This window comes from Sycon ciliatum, chromosome 1 (assembly GCF_964019385.1).
Source record: "Sycon ciliatum chromosome 1, ocSycCili1.1, whole genome shotgun sequence".
Taxonomy (NCBI): domain Eukaryota; kingdom Metazoa; phylum Porifera; class Calcarea; order Leucosolenida; family Sycettidae; genus Sycon; species Sycon ciliatum.
In genome coordinates, this window is record NC_088643.1 from 55233972 (window position 1) to 55248870 (window position 14899).

Here is a 14899-nt window from a genome sequence, read left to right on the forward strand (position 1 = left end):
TCCCCTAACAGCCGTGCGGACGGGTTTTTTGTGGCGTTTGTTCGTTTTTGGTTTCTACGACTTTGCAACAATGCATGTTCTATCGAAATGGGTAGATCACATTTTCCAACATGGATTCTGCGCTACTCTACCAAGTAGACAAAAACGAACGAAGCCTCAAGCAGGGGTTCCACTGACTTCCCCACACCCTATTTTGCCCGTACATGTAGGCCCTGACTCCTGATGAGTCTTGCAGACCAGAGATCTACAGAGAATGGAACCTCGGACCAGTCGCCTTTCGGATTGGGCAGAGACACGTGTTCTGGTTTCGAGGTGGTCTGATTCGTGAAAATGACTGACCGTTCTGCATTCGGGCCTGTGGAGGAAAAGTGGTCGGATTGATGAGGTGGCCGAAAGTGAGGTTCCATTGTAAACAGTACAAGTACAGTACAAGTACATGTAATGATAGTAGCACAATGTAGTATGTACGGCAGCCGTAGCCAAAGAAATACGACCCACCAATCAAATTATGTAGCGCCACGTTTTCATTTCAATTACATCATCCACGTTCCCAAAAACCGATCCGAGGGCCGCAGGCGCCTTGGCGCTGCTCTCCGCAGGTGGGTCGGATTTCTTCGGCTACGGGTGTAGTGAGCAGAAAGAAGAGGAGCTACAAATATAGACTTAGCTAGTGCCATGCAGATGACTGTCATAAAACGCACTACCGACCTAACCATTATAGCTTAGTCCAGATATGACTGCACCAAGGAAACCTTCGATTTTGAAGTGACCATCAGACACCCATTATAAAAATAAGAAACGTGAGGTGGAACAGAATTTTATTCCCGTAGCTATGCAGAAGACGTTACTTCAGTAACGTCTGGCGCTAGCCAGGGTCCACACAGCTTTAATTTGGTGTTTGTGTGTTTGTGTGTTTGTGTCACGCCTGGCGCTATCCGTATCTGACGGCAAAAAAGCATAGGATGTTATCAATTTTTCAATTCTCCTATTTTTTTTTCAGGCATATCCTGGGATTCGAACCCGCACTATCGCCCTACATGCATTCCCCCATACACTTCGCATTCATACCCATTCTTCCAAGTTGCTTCACGTTATTATCTTGCGTTTGAAAGCCCTATTTGAATATTGCGGGCAGCTTTATGTGGCCAGCTGTGTTTGATGGTACGGTAAGGTACGGGAGACGGTGTCGTATTACCCTCGATCGTACCTGTCCCGTACCTATCCCGTACCGTACCGTGCCATCAAAGACGGCTGGCCACAATGCATATTCAAATAGGGCTCTCAAATGCAAGATCACAATGTGAAACAACTTGGAAGAATTAGTATGTTTGCGAAGTGTATCGGGGGATGCATGCAGGGCGCGCGATAGTGCGGGTTCGAATCCCAGGTCCCAGATCAAGGCAAAAAAAGCATAGCATAGGGCCCTGAGCTTCCAAGCTCTCTCGTTGCATCCCAGCGTTTCACGGTTGCGCGATCATCAGGCAAAAACAAAAAAACTTTGTGCGCAGAGAGGACTTGACCTAAGTTGTAAAATAAGAAATAATGAAGAATAATACAACCCTCGTATAAGAATTAAAGAATATCTGGGAAGATAGAGAAATAAATAAATGCCAGAGAAATCTGCACTCGGCTGTGTAAAGAGGGGAAATGAATATAAAGCAGTACGCGGGAGTAAAATTCGCATAGAAGCACAGAAAAGGTTGAGGGACATGACAGATCGATAAAACAGAGGAGAAGGGTTGACAAGAAGTCGAGCCACATGATGCATACCAAACATACGTATGAGCTGTCAGAACGCGGCGCTAGCCGGCCGGACACTTGGTGCATCAGTGCAGTAGCATTCGGATGTGCACTAGAGTAGTGGAGCGAGTCAGTAGGAGGGCAGCACGCACACACACTGTGGCGGCCAGAATGTGAAGAAGGGGCTAGTATGCTGGTCGACTAAATAATGGTCACACAAGCCAGCTAGAGGCTACAAATAAGATAGTGCTGTTCGTCAACTATGAAACAGATACATGAGCCAAACATAGCAAGTCAGCATCTTACCCAACAAAGACCAGCATTGTTTCAAGGATAAGGGTGCTTCAAAATAGTGCTTTTGAAAAAAAATGGGGAGAAATTCCTTTGGTGAGTGCAAAAGCGTGCAGACTCGCTTACTCTAGACTATGTTCGCTCACTCACGGTAGACGATGTAGATCATTCTTTGTGTAGAGGGCATCGACGGCATCGTACACTGGCGTGATGGTACGAACAAATTCCCTAGTCACACACACACAAACGCACAAACCCAAACATTCTGTGGGAACAGGAGATGGCCACGAGAACGCATTATTAGTAGTTATTAGAGAGGTTCTGCATTCCGAATTTGGGAATTTTTTCGACTGGTGTTTTCCGTTGGTTGGAAATTTTTCGACCGCAGCGACGTTTTGCAACCCGAAATATGTTCTTCGACTTTTTCCTAGTTGTTGCCAGGCAACAGAACGGCGCCAGCGCTTGGAGGCCGCATGTTCAAATTATAATAAATTTATTCCCGTAGCTATGCAAAAGACGTTACTTTAGTAACGTCTGGCGCTAGTCAGGGTCCACACAGCTAATTCCGTGTTTGTTTGTGCCATTGGCATGCCTGGCACTATCCTGTACCTGTCCCGTACTGTACCATCAAATACATCAATACGGTTTTGTACGGTATAAGGATGCCGTGCAGCATGTCGTACAACAGTACGATGAAATTGTGGGAGAAACCAGCGACCGCTTGGGAACGATGAACATTACAACAGTCTTATTGTGAGTGAGAGTCAGCCCAAGTTTCTGAAGATCAGTAGCGAGTGCTATCCCGAGCATTATGTTAGCATTACACAAGCATAGACAGGATGCGTATTATAGGAGACCCAAGTAGTTGCTGAAGATCAGTAGTCATTGCTGATAACGTGCAGAAAAACTAAATCCGCAGCCTCTTTTGCCGTCGGACAGGATGCGTATTATAGGAGACTGTAAAGTTATGTAATGTGCTCCACAGGCAACCATGCATTCGGCCGTCAGCAACAGTTAAGCACAAGCACACTATCAAGGCAAGGACATTATTGTATTATTGTATTGCATCGTATTGTATGGAATATAATTTTACTTCATTGGCTCAGCAGGTCAATGTATTACTACAAAAGGCCAGAAAATCCGATCATGAGGGGCAGTTCCAATAACATGCATGATGAGCTAGGTAAAAAAGCAAAGCGTAGGGCCCTGAGCTTCCAAGCTCTCTCGGGTTTTTATTTGAAAAATTTCAGACGTTCTTCGCAATATTTCGTAGCTAGCTTCACGGTCACGGACGCCTTTCTTCGTCAAGCCATTGAAACAAGAGTCACCAAGGCTCTGCATGGCTGCCGCCACCTCGTCGAAAGCTGGGGAACCACGGACAAAAGTATTCTCTGTGGCACAAACTTGCCTCAGCATGAGCAGATCCATTGTGAGGTCAAAGCGAATTTGCTTCGCCCCAGACCCTGGAGAACTGCCAGAAGGGCTACTAGTAATAGAGCGAGGGAGGATAGAGCAAGGAATGCTTTCCAGGTCGGATGTTGAAGAGGAAGACATATTCAGAACTCCCAAAAATCAGAGAACAAAAAGGCGACTTATCGGCACGTGCACTTGAACTGGTAGTTTACTTGCCGAAAATAAGTTTCGACAACTGTATGACTTTCGAGTCGAACTTTCCGAAAGTTCGACTCGCTCTTCGACTCTCGTACCCAGTTTACGAAAATTATTCCGAAATTCGGAATGCAGAACCTCTCCATTACCAGAAGACACATAGTGGACAAGAGCTGTGAGTGCTATTCCAAAGCGGTGCTTTCCCCCTGGTCTTGCTTACATAGCATACACGCGGCATTACACACACACCAATAAACATCATGCTGCGGCATCAACACTTACTGTAGATCCTGCAGGGCGCTGGCATCACCAAACAGCTTGACAATGAGAGGATCACGGTACGGCAAGGTCAGCATAGCGGCGCTGGCCATTTGGCGCACAAGAAACGTATGGTGATTAGCCAGCGTGGCACTGTGAAAACGGGTTACGGAGAAACACACAGAGCACACAACATGTAGCACTGTCAAAACGGGTTACGGAGAAACACACAGAGCACACAACATGTAGCACTGTCAAAACGGGTTACAGAGAAACACACAGAGCACACAACATGTAGCACTGTCAAAACGGGTTACGGAGAAACACACAGAGCACACAACATGTAGCACTGTCAAAACGGGTTACGGAGAAACACACAGAGCACACAACATGTAGCACTGTCAAAACGGGTTACGGAGAAACACACAGAGCACACAACATGTAGCACTGTCAAAACAGGTATGGATAAAGACACACATCACACAACGTCATGCGTCTTTGCTTTGGCAACATGTCCAAACAACCAGCCATGCCTGCAATGCACCGTATTTCCGGAGTACAAGCCGCACTGGAGTATAAACCGCATCCAGATTTTTTTGCCACGAAATACAGACCTTATTTATCACTGCTAATTTGACCACCGTATTATAAGCCACACCAACGTTTTCAGGGCGAATCACCGGTGTTTAAAATGTGGCTTACACTCCGGAAAATATGCCATAGGGAAGCTCTGCCCATAGTATCAAGGCACAAAGTCAAAGGCGTAGCATGGCTGACCAGGTGATGAGACTTGCGCTCAACGTGCTTTGCCACCTTGAATCCACAACGGGGACCAAACGAATTGCACTCATACCCCGGTTATCCAGACCCCGAAGTTACGGGCACTTCAGGCACACTCCGGGCGAGTTTGTGGAGATATTACTACTCTGTTGGCACTTTTTTTGTGGAAATAGTGACATCATATGCCATATCTATGGCCTTTCCCTATCAGAAGGTATGTGATTCGGAGTTACGGACATTTCAAAGTTACGGGCAGTGCCCGGTCCCGGACCACCCGGATAAACGAGGTATGAGTATATCGTTATCACAATTCACTGGGGGCCTGAGCATGACATAGTCATCAACATAACCACTGCAAGCACTGGTACAGTCTAGAACACAGTGGCTAACTCACAATGGAGTTGCAGCACTGGGGTTGCACAAGACGTTGCCTAACTCGAGATTGCCATCGCACATGAGTACAAGCGGCAGAGGGGATGGCACCTTTTCGGAACGGTTTGGCGGTAACATTTTGTCGACCCATAGCAATCGTCAGCATAGGTCGTTCACTCGAAAACAAGATGATATATGCTTTGTGGAAGTAAGTTGATATGTCGAAGTTTGTTTTGAAACCAGAGTCAATGGAGCAGAGAAATGTAAAGCCTTGTGTGCACTTCCCTTAGTTTTCAGTGCTAAAAGGAGACCTTTCGGCAAACGGCGGGCTACTGTTTACCTTCTACAAGAAGAAGGAGCTGCATGCAAAATGGCAGGAAATTAGTGGTGGAGAGCAACCTCCACCTTTGTGCAAAGATGGGTGTTTCTTTGTGTCTTCTATCTGTGCTGGTATTACCAGCTTTAAGCTAGTCGGTGGCCAGTAGATCGGGGTATTGACGTTGGGTCTGCTCGAAATAATAATTGTTCGAACCAGCACCTCAAAATTCACTTGCCTGGAATGGTGCTCTGGTCATTGGAGGGTCACGGACGTTCGCCTCAGAGTAAAATATAACGTAGTCTCATTGTGACAATGTTTTCGCAGTATAAATTAATGCCAGGACAGAAAGTGACATGAGCTTGTTTCTATATGCAGGCCCTGTTCCGTTCAGGCGGCACCCCCTCAACACCTGAGACAATCGGGGTCACACAAGCTCAATCCTTCACTGGCACCGGAGCAATGGACAGGAGAACCAGCCACTCTATTCTCAGGCCAAAGTGAACCAAATGTCCTAAAACAATCAAATCACAATGTTCATAGGATCTATCTCATTTCACTAAGCACGAAAAGGCCAAAGACATACCCATAGGCTTCACGGGCAATGCCAGACGTCCCATCGCCAGGGTTCAGTGAGTCAACCTTGCCCAGAAATTGAATGATAAACGCTGGACACATGCAGACACACACGAGCACACGCGCATACACCCACCCACACACACACAACAACAACAACAACAACAACAACAACAACAACAACAACAGCAGCAGCAGCAGCAGCAGCAGCAGCAGCAACAACAACAATACAACAACACACATACTTGAAGCAGGTCAATTGGATACACAGATGAAGCACTGCACAGGACGACACTACTTACAAAGAATCTGTACAAACAGAGTTCAATAAGACAATAATATTATATTATCAATATAACAAGGGGCTGCATACTGAACAAATGGGCTAGTACTATTCAGATACATGTAAACTGTTTCCAGCAACAAGAGCATCTAGTTCAACCTACAAAGCCAGTGGAAATTCGCAACTACATTTAAAAAAATGTATAAAGATGGATGGGATTGGCAAGAAAGTAAAGTGATGCAAAAATTGAACCAGAAAAATTCAAAGCACACCATGATTGCCAGTAGTGAATCAAAACCGGACAAAGTGGCATATTTAAAGCATTTGTTCATAGCAACGTATCACACACACACACACACACACACATCACATACGATACCTAAGGCTCGATGCAGGCGAAGCAATGTCCGAGAACCGCTAAGCGGAGATGTCTTCGCCGCCGTGAGATTGTTATCCATCTCATACTGATTCATCAAAACACAAGCAAAGAGACAAGATCAGACCCTACGCTGCTCAAAATGCCATGTATTCATGGCAGGTTTTAAACGTGCGCATCCGCAGGCCACTTCTTAGTATAGTGGCACGTTCAAGCCCCACAGTACAGTGCACTACAAGCGTGTCCGTATAGTACACTGCAACTACACGCGTGCCCGTACAATACACTACACGTATAGTGAAGCTTCGTTGCAGCGACATCGGCGATATTGAGAGATCACAAACAAAAGCGGAAAAGTTCTGCCCGTAGAACAGTGTTTCCAGCACGCCATGATCGGATGTAGTATGTCATATCGGAAACAAGTACAAGTACTTAAGTACTACATGTATGCACATGCATGTCAAATGCTTCCACCATTTCATGTTTCATTAGCCTACGCCGTGACAAACGGCCCACAACATCAAAATAAGCAAATCTGAGCCGGGTGCAGCAAAAGCGAACGTTGGTGAAAATGTCAAAAAAACGACGTCCTCGAATTTCCAGCCGCGGGTGCAGTGCAAAGCAACCTTCCACACGCAACCAAAAAATCAAGGACGTTTTTATGACAGCTCTACAAGGTTGTAAGGTTCGGTTTCGCTGAACGTTGTCTATTTAATGTTGAATCCTTCCGAAGTACAATTGCATTCATTAGATTAAGGGAGGTGAAAACTGAAAAGTAGTTAATGATTACTGACCTCATGCGATAAATTATAGTGTCTTGAACTCTCCAAACACGAACTACTACAAGTACATGTAACATCATTACATTACAAGATATTTGCAGGTTTGTAGCCAAGCTACCTATGAAAATGTCATGCAGTAGCAAACTGCCAAGAGAAAGGAAATGAACAGCAACCGATCAACTTCTCACCTTCATCATCGCCTGCACCGTTGAATAAACATCACCTGTAACCAGGCAAAGTGCATGCATGAACACGCACGTGCACGCGCGCGCGCGCACACACACACACACGCACACACACACACACACACACACACACACACACACACACACACACACACACACACACACACACACATAGCACACACAAAACATGCAGAAAAGCATGTGGAACCAGCAACCTACCACCTGAAGTAATCAAGAATTGAAGTCGATCATGACGTCTGCATTTAGCATGGTTTTAGAGAGGATGCCAGACTCTGGCTGGATTCGCAAGATGACAATCAGGGAGTAGTACAATACCGGGAGGTGACACGGGCACACATCCGGGATTACGAGCTTTGCCTCACAAAAAAAATACAAACCGCGCGAAAATTCAAATTTTTGCTCTTTTGACAGCGCTGAGAAACCTTCAAATAGTGACGAGAAGACCAGACGTATCCCTTCGTGACAAGCTGCCACTTGTTCTTTTCAGCTCGAGCCTTTTTTGGGAGCTACTCTGGTACATCGTCCACACTGCTGCCAAGTCTCCACTTCCCAAAATGGATGGAAGTGACGAATATGGAGGACGCTATCCTTGGTAAGTAACGTGATGGAATTTTCTCATCTTGACATGGTGTAACACGAACCTGAATTTCTCATTTGGACCCACTCGGACACCTCACCAAGTTGGGATATTTCGAAACTATACCTATTTGTCTACCATTCTACTTCATCTCAACGTGTTAGCTTATGTAACTCTTTGGAAAACTCATTCCGAAAATTTTGAAACTTATTTATTTGTATAGACTTGAACATAATGTTCAAGATCACTTGTTTTCAGCACTGAATGAGGCCAGGCCTGCTTGCTTTGTTGCTTTTTTAACCCCCAGAACCCGTGGACAGAAGAGGAAGAGCGACGACTTGGGTGCGGCTGCGAAGTCTGCCTGCCCAACGCCAATTGCTCCTCACCCAAAAAGTAAACAAATTATATAGCAGGAGTGGTTTCAAGTGGTTTCAATGCATTGTGTTTTTGGGATGTTGGTGTGTACTTATGCAGTCCTAGCGTGTTGAGCAATAGCAAAGCACTGCAACTATGCACCACCCCCCGTGGTACTTCACAACCGAGTTAGCCGCTTGATCCATGGTGCGGCGAGCAACCTCCATGTGCATAGGGTTGCTCGGAGCTGTGGCTGCTGACGCAGGCTTCCTATTCATAGTGAAATCAAGAAGAAGGGCAAATAGTGCACCGGACACTCTGACACCTGTACAAAACACCAATCCACGCACACACACACACACACACAAACACGCACTGTCTATGAAAAAAAAAACACTTCAAAGTACAATTTGGTACAATAAATCTCTACAGCGCAATAGGAACAGAAAATGACCAGTATGATGATGACATTACCTGTACTTGCAGAACTGGTGTCTAGCTCTTGGAAAATGGTTGACGAATTGCGAAGTAAATCAGTCCACACATTTGAGACATTCGTGCACTCTCCTCTCCTTAATTTTCCTAAGGCCTTGTTCTTGAAAAACAACGTCTGCTGCTGCTCACAATTTATTATTGCCTGCCGAAAGTGAACTATGAACAGCTCCACGTTTGCAGGGTGCTTGTCCAGTGACCAGAGTTGCTGAGCTACTGCCACCTCATGTTGGCAGTAGCGTTGCATGTCCGAGTCCTTGCACAGATCTGGTGAGATGTAACCCAAAGAGAAATGAAAATGTGAATGACTGAAAGTCAACAAACTATACTCTGTTGAAGACACACTCTTACCTGCTGCCCATGTCAAAATACTGGACACACTGAAGGTATCCGGCTGAGGTACAATGGCTACTTGGCATACCTCGTCTGATTCCTCCTCGTCACTAGGAAAAACTAAAACATTTGTAGTCCATTGCACAGACAAACTTCTTGGACAGCTTCTGGAAAACAAGAATGACTATGGTGATGTTGTGGCACCAAAACCTTTTGTCACTGGCAAATATACACCCACACACCTACACACACCCTCGTGTACTTGTACACCACACACGCACGCGCACGTGCGCATACATACAACTATTCGTCGGTATCCTTTTGTGTTTGACATGATTCCACGGTGCCATGAAAGTAACATTGGTGCCATAAAAGTAACATTGGTTATAATCAAGGAGTAATGGTATTGTACGATTCTGATTGCGTATGCTCTTGGTGGCCATATATATCAGGAAGTAGTACAATACCGGTATTGTACTACTCCCTGATATATACTATAGTTCATCGTCACGCAGTTCCCCACAAAGTACAAATTGTAGTAAAAGCAATTACGTACTAATACGTATAGTAATATGCAGACACATACAACTAGTAGTCACACAAAGTATCTATAATAAGCACACGTACGAGGAATAGTACGTAAGCAGGCTATCTTTATCCTTTTACGCTTGGTCTGATTACCTGCATACACGACTTACACGGCACGGTCTTCCAGGGCATGGTCACTTGCACCAGTAACATTGTACATAATTCCACACTGCCTTTATCATCAACACCAGTTCCTGTTAACGCGTAACATCTCAGGCTTTGTAGCAGGGAGTAGCACAGTGCCATTGTACCATTGTGCTACTCCCTGCTTGACACAGACTTGCGTCATAGTGACATTTGCGAATAGCTGCCCCTGCAGTATAAAATTTATTTTATTTTGTGTTTCTCTCTGACGACTATAGCATCTGGATTCGGAATAGCCCTACTATCTTGAGACGGGTCAGCCATACCTGAAACATGTTGTTCATTGTGACTAAAACTTGAGTCAACATTATCTATTCCCCTAGAAACGACGTGAATAACTAAATGTAATACAACTAAATGTAATACAAATTAAATTAGGAAGAAAATTTCACTCTTACAAGCCGCCCACGTAAATACTGGACACACTGAAGGTACCCGTGCGAAGGCCAGCTGCTACTTGATATCCTTCGTAGGATTCATCCTCATCACTCAGCAAAGACTGATGGATTCGTTCCCTACATCGTCAAAACAAACTTCAAAAAGTACTGCTCGAAAACTTCTTGACAGCATTCTGCCACTCTCTTCAAGTCGTTCTATGAATTTTTTTGAAAAATGCTACGAAATGCTACGATAAATGGTACGCGAAGTACGATATTTCGTGACGTTTCCCGGGACACAGCGCTCCACAGAAAAGTGACCTGAGGCAAAGCTCGCCCGCCTGAATGTGTGGCCGTGTCACCTCCCGGTATTGTACTACTCCCTGATGACAATACAACAAAAAGCAGTAAGACATGCAGCAGTAAGACATGCAGCAGCAAGACATGCAGCAGCAAGACATGCAGCAGTAAGACATGCAGCAGTAAGACATGCAGCAGTAAGACATGCAGCAGTAAGACATGCAGCAGTAAGACATGTAGCAGCAGCATTGCTACCACCAGCAACATAAGTAGCAGCAGGGCTAACCAGTTGTCTTGAGGTGATGTCTGAGAATGCCAATCTTTTCATGGACATCACTGTGGACAAAGGAGAAGACCTGCACAGAAGGAAGAAGAAACCCCAAGACCCAACAATCAATCTAACAGAAACATAACAAAGAAAACCATGTGATCTCACAGGCATATGCCCAATGTAGAAACACCCAATAGGTCACGTCTCAGTCATTAGAAACACCCAACAGGTCATGTCTCAGTCATTAGGGAATCTCCAGGAAAGCAAAATACACTCTTCATAGCAAGCATACTTGCATCTGCAAAATAACACTGCAGTCTGCAATATCAAACGCACTGTGCCAACGCGGTTTTAAACAGTACTAAGGCAAACGTACTGACCGTTCCGAGCAGGTTGAACAATTGACCCAAGTAGTCATACGCCTCCACATACACATCCAGATTAATGGTGCCATCCTCAGCTAGCACCTTCCCAAAATCCTCCACCAACTGCACCAGGAAGAGACGGGCAAAAAGGTAGACACAACCACCCCAGTTAGGACCATGTTGCACACATGCACACCCTCTCTCTCTCTCTCTCTCTCTCTCTCTCTCTCTCTCTCTCTCTCTCTCTCTCTCTCTCTCTCTCTCTCTCTCTCTCTCTCTCTCTCTCTCTCTCTCTCTCTCTCTCTCTCTCCTCTCTCCCTCGATCGATCAATGTCTCTATACACATCCCTAAGGTCGAGAGGGCCGCCCTCACTCAGCCTATGGTATCTGTTCAATTCCACCAGTCTTCCCAAATCACTATGTCACTGCCGTGCACTAACCAGTCAAGGGTCAGGGGAATATAACGTACATGTACACCCATAATTTAAAACTGTCTCCGTCGTCAGCTCGCTATCATAGTACGGCAGATTTGTAACAATGGAGAGAGGCAGTGTGAAGTTATTCAAGATCTAAGTAGACTTCATGATCATTTTGCCCTGCTCTTTGATCTCTTTAATGTCAAAAAGTGGGGAAGCTCCTATTATAGAACATTTGTTATGGCACTTGTTTTATAAGCTTCCATTGATCTCCCACAGAGAGTTAAAGTTTTTTTCTCAATATAAACTTGAATATAAAAATAAACTTGAACATAAACGCCTTTATAGACTCGGATGGAGAGCCAATGATTAATTTATAGTAAAGAAAAGCAGTTAGTTGTAGAGCGTCAGTCCTGTCGGTCAGTTTTATGCTATGTTATCGCACGAGCTGGTTGTCAAGTACAGGTCTACTCTCCATATAACGTAATCTCTGGACCACGCGAAAATTATGTTATATCGAGAGTTGTGTAATGTAGAAAACCGTGTGTAAAATACAAGATGTACCTCAAAATGAAGGGTATTACAAGACTGATTCAACCATGCAAACATGTACACACTGTACCACCATCGACATCAGATGCAATCAATGCCGCAGAATATGTGCACAATAGGACTAAACTGGCTAGCTACGGCTACTGCTTGATCGTACGGCGCACGTGAATCTACGTAGTATGGAGAGTGCGCACGTCGCGGACCACGCCGTAGCGTGCGTTATGTCGAGGTTTACGTTATGTATGACTAAACTGGCCTAAACTGGCTAGCTACAGCTTGATCGTACCGCGCACGTGAATCTACGTTGTATGAAGAGGGCGCATGTCGGGGACCGCGCCGTAGCATGCGTTATGTCGAGGTTTACGTTATGTCGGATTATTATTACGCTGTGTACAACAAAATTCGCATGGGAGTGATGCTGTTTCGGCACGGGATTTGATTTTTTTACGTACTAGCGAGGTTTACGTATAAGTGAGAGTTGTTACTGTAAAAGCCATTATTCTAGCGAGGCGCATATATAACGATTTACTAAAATAGACTGGTTAACGTGTACCAAAGGTAACGATTCTCACTCATTCTCAATGCTCAATAGCAACAGTATAGTATCGATTTCTGTATAAGTTACTATAACGATTTCTATTTTAACGACAGATTTCACCTCGTTATAAATATGGCTTTTACAGTCTGTCCCCGGGGAAAATCGCGATTCCGCGGCCGCGTTTTCTTCCGCGTTTTTTGCGATTTTTTAAAAGACCGCGTTTTTTGAACTTTTTTGTTGCACTACATGTACACACAGTGCACTGTTCGGTCAGCAACGTCTCATCGTGGCGGCTTTGTACTCAAATATGACGAGTGCTTACACCAGAGACTTGTAACTGATTGATTTCACTACATACTCACTGAAAATTGCCTCATATCAACTGCAAACTTGCCGCATATCAATAATATTCACCGCATATTTACCGCAAATTCACCGCAAATTATGCCATATTATGCCACGTTTTTTTGCGATTTTCCCCGGGGACAGTACAGTATATTGAGAGCAGACCTGTAACTGGTGGTGTTAGTGGACATTATAGCGTACCTTGTAGTTCCTTGGTCCTTTTCTTTACTATAAATACACGCCTTTTTTAGGAGTTGAATGGAGGCTGGTATACTAGTAACTACAGACTGCTCTTAGGTTTATACGTGGAATATAAACTGAACACAAACCTCGGCTTCACCTCGGTTTGTGTTCAGTTTATATTACTGTAGTGTCTTGTATAGTCCTTATGCACGTTGTACAGATGTATGAAGTTCTGTACTACTGTATTGTAGGGCCGTAGGTGTGTACATACCCGGTTGGGTGTTCATTGTGTGCTATGCATGCGCGTTTGACCCATTTAGCCTCATAATTCATGGCAAACAATGGCTTTTCCAGCTTCTTCATTTTGTGATTGAACTAACGACTAGCTAGATCTCTGCCAGAAAAAGTTTTCATATGAAATGCCTTCAGGGCCCATTTCATAGTGAAAATAGCAGTAAACACAATAGGGTCCTGCACATTCAACACCCAACCGGGTCTACGGGATTCTACAAGATTATACGAGATTCTACGGGATTTCGTGCATCTGTACAACGTGCATAAGGCCTATTAAAGCCTGTCTCATATAGAAGCCTGATTTTCACGATACACTGTCGGCACATTTGCCTGGTTTAAGTGTTGACATACATAGAAATAACTGTCTTGTATAGAAGCCTGTCTCATATAAGCCTGCAAACTTTCCCCCAAAAAGTCATAATTATAAGCCGTGGTTTTTATACACGACTTTACGGTACATGTATAAAATCTAAGGTTAGTTCGTATTACTGTATACATAAACGACCAGATAGAGTGCTAGAACTGTTCAGATCTTTCTCCAGACCAAACAAGAATAGCCCACCATAACACACTGGCTACTTTAAAGGACATGGGGTGTTCTGAATCGCTCACTGAACACCATGTGCACATTGCACGATCAGCAAGCTCAGTTTTTTCTCATTCTTCAACATATTTTATTTCAACTGTTCAAAAATAGAGCCAGACACCCCGGGGGTAGAACTTCCAACACAGAAGTCAGGATTGTCCGTTGCAACTCAGAGCTTCACGCTGTGCTATCATCGGGCAACCTAAGTTGATGTTGCCTGAAATTTATGATTTTGATGATCGCTCTGCAACCGACGATCCTGACTTCTGTGGTACTTCTTTTAGCATGTTACCTTTTTCGCATCCAGCGTGTTCGCCATGATCCCTTTACGAATCACAATCAAGCACTTGATGCGAAGACACAGCAAAGACGAGCGGATGGAAGCATCAACGGGAACAAACTGAAGTTTTATCCGAACTACTACTCGTAGTACCAAGAGTCCATACGAAACTGTCAATCAATCAAGCAATCAATGATTATGTAGATGTTCAAAAAAATAATTGGAAAAAATGATTATCTCCGGATCGCATATCGCGAGTCGACCTGATATCGCGGATATCGTTATGGCAGAGTACGAGCGCACGTGACTTCTGTGC

The 14899-nt window shown here is 44.6% G+C and overlaps 1 protein-coding gene and 1 long non-coding RNA gene across 2 annotated transcripts; one reads left to right on the plus strand and one right to left on the minus strand.

The window, feature by feature from the left end:
• Positions 1 to 1515: 1515 nt before the first annotated feature.
• Positions 1516 to 14768, minus strand: LOC135831115 (ceramide-1-phosphate transfer protein-like). The gene is made up of 8 exons (XM_065318267.1): positions 14596 to 14768; positions 11405 to 11512; positions 11040 to 11109; positions 7571 to 7605; positions 6604 to 6688; positions 5952 to 6033; positions 3922 to 4050; positions 1516 to 2259 (listed from the first exon to the last, which is right to left on the minus strand). Exons 1-8 carry the CDS (start codon positions 14620 to 14622, stop codon positions 2178 to 2180), a joined length of 618 nt encoding a protein of 205 aa, XP_065174339.1. The 5' UTR covers positions 14623 to 14768; the 3' UTR covers positions 1516 to 2177.
• LOC135807038 (uncharacterized) lies at positions 7941 to 9149 on the plus strand. Its single transcript, XR_010551421.1, has 2 exons — positions 7941 to 8180; positions 8473 to 9149. It is a non-coding gene; the product is annotated as an uncharacterized LOC135807038 (long non-coding RNA).
• Positions 14769 to 14899: the final 131 nt, after the last annotated feature.